At 49.9% G+C, this 7261-nt stretch overlaps 1 protein-coding gene across 1 annotated transcript in view; it reads left to right on the top strand.

Annotated features, from left to right (window-relative positions):
• The window catches only part of PRKCA (protein kinase C alpha), a 276998-nt gene that overhangs the window by 226752 nt on the left and 42985 nt on the right, over positions 1-7261 (top strand). Inside the window, 1 exon segment of the mRNA XM_006776670.2 lies at positions 14-87. Within this exon segment, the coding sequence (XP_006776733.1) occupies positions 14-87 (74 nt within the window).

Genomic DNA, 7261 nt, shown 5'->3' on the forward strand with positions numbered 1-7261 from the left:
TGCTGATGCAAAGAAGGGGAGTACTACAACGTGCCCATTCCAGAAGGGGATGAGGAGGGGAACGCGGAGCTCAGGCAGAAGTTCGAGGTGAGGACACCCACACACCCTCCAGGGCCCCTTTCCTTGAGAAAGCTTCGCTTCAGGCAGGGCCAGGCTGGTGTGGTCACATCCCATAGCGGAAAGGCAAAGAGGAGCTTAAATGCTGCTCTTTCTCTTCGTTTGAAACCAGGAATAGTCCCTGATCTGCGTTTCCTTTGCAAGCAGTTGGCATTCTGTGTCTCTTAGCATCTAGAGCAGCGGTTCCTAACCTGTGGGTTGCGACCCCTTTGGGGGTCAAATGACCCTTTCACAAGGGTCGCCTAAATACATCCTGCATATCAGATATTTACATTACGATTCATAACAGTAGCAAAATTACAGTTATGAAGTAGCAACAAAAATGATTTTATGGTTGGGGGTCACCACAACATGAGGAACTGTATTAAAGGATCGCGGCCTTAGGAAGGTTGAGAACCATTGATCTAGAGAATGGAGACCAAACGTCCTGGGAAGAGGACGCGGCTGATCTCTGCATAAGAAACTGGTTCGCAAGTCTTGGGGAGCCGGGCAGGGCTCCCATGAGGAGGAGGGGCTGTGTGCCTCCAGATGGCAGGGGTCACTGTGGCCTTCACTTGGGAGTGTGTTTGGGGGCGATTGGTTCGCCAGCATCTTCATGTTGGCTCTAGATCTGTGGGGAAGGCCACCGGCTCTCTCTGCTCCCCGTTGGGTATCTGTGTTTGCCTTCTAGTGTTTTCTAGTAGAGGTACACAGGGATGAACGTTAGCGTAGGGGTAGCTTCAAGCAACTTGGCCAGGCACAACCCTTTTCCTGCTTGCTTTTTTCTTCACTTGTTGGATTATCTACTGCCTCCTCCACCCCAAGCTGAGGACAGGAGCCCCATCCCCAATGCCACGTGGCCAGTCTGGGGGATGACACAGCCGTGCTGGCTGTCCCGCCATGGAGCGGTCATTAGCGATCACAGGGGCGGGGACCACGGAGGGGAACGGTGTTGGGCATCATGAGGGGGGCACCGCGTTGATGGCTGAGACGTCGCTTTGCTGGCGGAGAAACGTTAACCCACTTTCAGTGCTTCATTCCAGGGCTTCCTGGTGAGTGGCCTTCCTGTTTTTCTGGGCAGTGAGTCCAGCTTTTTATAAAGGTCAGAGTTCCAAACTCAAAAAAAGCAACACAGACCAGAGGGCTTGTGGCCAAGAGTGCAGCATTTCGTTTCTCCCCAGAGGCTGGTTAGCGGCCGTGTGTGCGCGCCCTGCCGGTGGCTGCCCTCCCTCCCGGGAGAGCCGTGCCCTTTGCGGTGGAGCACCGGCCGCGGGCGAGTCCCACCAGACTGGAAAGGTTATGTCCGCCCAGCTGCATGCGCGGGGCGCCTGTGCGAACTCACATCCCAGCTTTCCCTTTGATGGTCTTTCAGCGTGTGCTTCCTAGAATCTGCTGGGATTCTGTTAGCATGTTTGCTTAGAGCGTTTGTAGAACACGCTGCAAGAGACTGGGCAGGAAGCCCCGAGTGATGCTGTCAAAAGTCGCCGAGGATGTTACGACACCTGCCGTCCTGCATTTACAGGGAATGTCCAGGTCGGACTCCAGGCCGGGGTTTGCTCAGACAGCGGCTTTTTGTGGGGGTTTGTAAACGATCATTGCGACATTTCCCCAGGACCAGACTGTTGAGAAGCTGGGGGACAGCCAGCCCTCCCAAATGGGGTGCCATTGGGCCTCAGGGTGCACTTTGGGGGACTGCCTTTACCCCATGCCCTCCCGCTCAGGCCTCAGTCACAGTTGGATCGCTTCCCACTGTCTCCAGCCTCCTCTCTCTGCTCCTCTCTCTCCCTGGACCTGCATTACAGACTTGCTTTCCATCATACCCATCCGCCCACACCCCAAACACTCTTTTATAGACACTTTCCAGCCTCTGGTAACAGTCTCATTCAGCTGAGTGCAATGTGTTTTCATTTAAAAGTCAGTGGTGAGTCAGATCAATGAAATACCACCTGGTAGCTGGTCCTTCTAGGGGCAGGACTCACTCATTGAACAGCATCCCTCCTCGAGGGCAGTGATTTTCAACCTGTCCATGTCAGGGCACCCGTACTGCGTGCGGCACACCAAAAAATATATTCTATCTTTTGCTGATCTGACCAAAAAAAAAAAAAATTTGGCATAACTTGGATTCATTCACATTGGACAGCTATTTTATTGGCTGTTGTCATTTTGTACATGTTTAAAAATTCTTTTTTTGTGGCACACCAGCTGAAAATCACTACTCTGGGCCATGCTTATTCTTTTCTAGAAAGAGTTCCCGAAATGTGGTTTTCAAATCCTTCCCCAGAAATCTGAAGTCATTGAGTTTGATGAAAGAAAGAATAATAATAAAACACCCAAGCAGTCATAACTGCCACTGTGCTTGTATTCATCTGATAAGAACATGGAAAAAATTTCAAATTTGTTGTTGATTTTAAAAAATCCTGGCCAACAGCATGATCAGTGAGCGAAGCTCTTAGGAGCCAGGGAAATTCCCGGGATGCCTGGAAATGACCTTACCCTGTAAGGCATCATCCCCTGGGAGCCATTCATCCGCCCGGAAGGCAAAACTGACCAGGACCTTGACCGCTGTCTCCCAGGCAGTGTGTCGGTGGGCCTTAACCTGTTCCATGGTCATCTTCAAATGAAGCACAAGAGGTCCCTGAGTCAAAAACGTAAAGTACGTATCTGTTCTTTGTTCAGTAATGTTCCAGCAATGAATGAAAGCCAGCAGTCCCTCCTGTCTGCTGGGCTCCTGTGGTCCCTGCTTCAGATCGTTTTGGAAATGAGGCAGGAAGCTGATTGAGGCATGAGCATGAGGCCTCCTGTGCCAGTCAGCAGTCCTCCGGCCCGCCCGTCGCTGGCGAGGACATCAGGTGTCTGGGCTTCCTCCAGTCCCAGGCCTCCACTGCCTGCAGGGAGGTGTGTGCAAGAGTCAGAGAGGAGGGTCGGCCTTCCCTTCGCGGCGGCTGCAGGATGGTGTAGCCCTTGCCCAGCAAACCTCTGTAAAAAGTCACGTAATAAATAGTTTAGGCTTTGCAGGCCTAAGGTTCAAAGTAAGTACTTATGAGGTAGGGGTCCCTGTGGCAGCTCCCAGCTCTGCCTCTGTAGCACAAAAGCAGCCACAGACAACATGTAAGCAAACGAACAAGGCTGGGTACCAATAAAACTTTATTTACAAAAGCAGGCGGCAGACCAGAGTGGCCGGTGGGCCAGTTTACCAGCCTCTGGCTCAGCCCTGGACTCGGGTCAAATCCTGGCTCCTGCCCTTTGTTAACCATCTGACCTCCCTGCGCGTGGCTTCACTGTAAATGGGAATAATGAGCAACGCTGTCTTAATAGTCGTGTGGGTTTGTTTTGGTTTTGGTTTTGGTTTGTGATTTTTTTGTTGTTAATCCTCACTGGAGGATATTTTTCCCATTGATTTTTAGAGAGAGTGGGAGAGAAGGGAGGGAGTTGGAAGAGAAGAAAAGAGAAACATCCGTGTGAGGGAGACACATCTCACATCCGTTGGTTGCCTCCCTCACACACCCCAACTAGGGCCGGAGGTCACATTTGCAACTCAGGTATGTGCCCTTGACCAGGAATCGAACCCAAGAACTTTGGTGCCCTGGCCAACGCTCTAACCACTTAGCACACTGGCCAGGGCAGTAGTAGTGTTTTAAAAAGATTAAATTAGTCAATAGAAAAGTCCTCCAAGCAAACTTATGTATAATCGTTAGCTTTTATCATCATCATCAAAATGTTTCACTGCAGAAACTGGGTTAAAGAGGGTGGGGTTAAAAATATTTTTTTTTTATTTTGAAAGTATGCTCTAAGAAATGGGCATTCTCTCTGTCCTGAAGTCGAGCCATTTTATGAAGTAGAGGCCTATTAGAACATTACCACCATTTATAACATTGTTTCTGTGGGAAAATAGATCCCCATGTAAATTTAGATGGGTTTCTGGAATGTGATGTGTTTGTGAATCGGGAATGTTGTGTATCTGGCAGTGGGTCAGCTGCTCTGGACAGAACAGGGTTTCGGCGGTTGACAGGGAGGAGATAGCCTCCCACCGAGGAGTCGTCCGCACTGGCCTCCACGCAGCTTTGAGGTCCTCAGCAGAGACTCAAAAGTGAGCACGTCTGACAGGCGTTTGACGTAAACCGCACGGAGAAAGGGCACAGGGTCGGGGTAGCGGCAGCCAGAGGTTAACACAGAAACGGCACCGTTACTTTGTTCTGGTCGTGTCCACGGGAAAGCTCGGTATCTCTGTTGTTTCCACGTTGCTCTTGTACAAAATCTGGGATCTGGACCGTTCATTCGCCTCTTGAGCTATGCCTAGAGGGTGGTGTACGACATTCCACTTCCAGGTGGAAGGAAAGGTATCGTCTGGCCACGCCTTTTCCTTGTTCCCAACGTCTCCAGAGGATCTTGGTGTCCGCGTCCATGTTGTCGGTGAGCGAGCATGTCCGTGTGGTGTTTATCAGCCAGTTGGGCCTTCCCCCGGGCCATGTAGACCACATCTACCTCCAGACGTGGGGTTGTCCTAGAATCAGGAAAATGGGAGGAGGCCTGGGGGAGGAGAAAGGTGAGCAGCTTCCTTCAGTGGGGCACACCCTCCCTCCTGCCAAGGGGCCAGGCTCTTCATCGTTGTCATCATTTGTTTTAGATCAATTTTTTTAAAAATGGAACAAAATAAGCTAAAAGCACACAGAGCCTTTTTCTGTCTTTATCGTAACTGTCGCCATTGGGACCATTCAGAACCACACCCATGTGAGGCCAGAATACAATGGGTGCTCATGGCCCATTAGCATGAGCTGCTCTGCGGGTGGGGAGAGAGGTCCAGACTCGATGGAAGGCCACCTCCCAGTAGGTGGCCTCTGCAGGTTGTCTGCGGGTCACATGCGTGTCTCCTTTCATTTACTCCACGGAAACATTTTGAGATGGACCCTATTGCTGATGAACAAGCGAATAGGATCCCATTCCTATTCTAGTTGAAACACTTAAATTAACATAGAGGAGACTGTCGCTAGGTTATGTGTGGAAAGAGCCAGCAGGCACCTTTCTGTTTACCGTTATGGAAACTGGATTTTCCAACAGCCTCCATGGGCTTTGAAGACTTTATCTAATCAGCTCATTGGGGACCTTCAGATAAATTGTAGGTATTTGTTGATTTGATCAGGCCTGCTGTTATTGTTACTATGGAAACTGAGTACTTGCCAATGACCTTTTGAACACTAAACAGAAAATCTATGGATTCTGCCTTTTTTTTTGTAATCCCTCAGTAGTTTATTTACTTTCTAAACTATGTGGTGTTAAGGGCAGGGAGGAGGATCTATAAACTGCACATCAGTTGAAAGATTTTTATTTTTCGGTAATAAATGCATCCACTTCTCTTTTTTTTAAGATTTTTTATTGATTTTGAGAGAGAGACATTGATGTGAGAGTGAAACATTGATGGCTGCCTCCTGCACGCCCCCTACTGGGGACCCAGCCTGCAACCTGAGCATGTGTCCTGACCAGGAATCTAACCATTGACCTTTCCATGCACGGGACAACGCCCCCCCCAACTGAGCCACACCAGCCAGGGCAAGAGAGGGAGATTGTAATCTCTGTACTTCTGTTCTGCCTTGGAAGCAAAACCTTAAACTGAAATAGGACAAGGTTCTTTGTCCAGGTCCTAGTATCCCCAGCTCCCCAGACGCCCATGCAGCCTGGCTGCGGAAAGAGTATGCCTGGCCGGGTGGGCGTGGTATTCACAAGGACTCGGACCACAGAGGCCTCAGAGGCCTCAGACCGCCGGCTCCCACAGTGAGGCTCAAGCCATGCGAGCATCTCTCAGGGCATCTCAGCCAGTCCAGGGTCCTCTGCACCTGGAGGTATTCAAGAAGATAGGGCGTTTCTGTCAGAAAGGGGCTGGAGCAATGCCAGATGGCATTTCCCCTAAGGTTCTTTCCAACAGCAAGATGCCAACAAGGATGTTTTCATTGCTATTGTTAGTTCCCTTTAATCTTGACGTGGATTACGATCTCGCCTAAAATAGAGCTTTGGGGTTGGAATGAAACAGCCTATTTTGAGAAAAATTATAAATAGATGTGTGATTACAGATTTAAAGGACCACAATTACATGACGTAATGGAAGACCATCTATCCCAGCGGTTCTCAACCTGTGGTCACGACCCCTTTGGGGGTCGAACGACCCTTTCACAGGGCTCGCCTAAGACCATCCTGCATATCAGATATTTACATGACGATTCATAACAGTAGCAACATTACAGTTATGAAGTAGCAACGAAAATAATTTTATGGTTGGGTCACCACATGAGGAACTGTATTTAAAGGGCCAGAAGGTTGAGAACCACTGGTCTATCCGCACCTGTTCCAAGGGATGTGAGATCCACAGTGTGACCCGCGTCCTGTCTGAGCAGTCAGAGCCTCCCGCTTACAACACGTCATTGGTTTGTCTCTGATCTCCGCTCTGGCCAGGCTCAGGGAGGTTGTGGCCCTTTCAGGCTGTGGAATTGGGGTTCAGAAAGTCAGCCTCTCTCTCCGAGTTTTCTCCCAGAAAATGCACTTGTAGGATATTAACCCACGACCGCTCATCGGGAATTCTCAGTTAGGATGCCTTCAACTTACTTGTCTCTCATTGGTCCCTGAGGAAGTGACGTCATCGCGTTAGGATGGGTTACCGTAGACAGGAATTGAAAGGTAAAAAGTGGTAAATCTCAAAAGCAAAACCTGGTTACCTGGCGCTTGGTCCTCCAGCTGCCTGAGCAGTTTCCGTTTCACCATCATCTCGGGTACTTTGAGATACTGCAGAGCCTCCTAAATCATCAGGAAAAGACTAATTTCGTTACAAATAGTGTTCATGGTCAGTGGGTTTGGTTTTATTCTCATTTGTGGAATAATGGCCGTCTACGTACAAAATGATCAGGTGACTCGGCTGCTTGATTAACCTAATGCCCCATTACTCCATCACACGGACTGGCCAGAAGCAGAAGGAACACACCTGGAGGGGGAGAAGCTGTGTGGGCACAAGGGAGAAGGGAGAAGGGGCGCGGCTCCCTGTGGTTCGACACCCACCCTTCATCCAGCTCAGTACTCAGTCACGGCTGGTCCCCAGGGACCATTTCTCTCTGGTGTCTGTCTGAAAAGAAACGTCTTCCTGACTCTTGCCAGTGGTGTGGGTGGGCAGCCAGATTGGCACAAA

This window comes from Myotis davidii, unplaced genomic scaffold (assembly GCF_000327345.1).
Source record: "Myotis davidii unplaced genomic scaffold, ASM32734v1 scaffold69, whole genome shotgun sequence".
Classification (NCBI taxonomy): Eukaryota; Metazoa; Chordata; class Mammalia; order Chiroptera; family Vespertilionidae; genus Myotis; species Myotis davidii.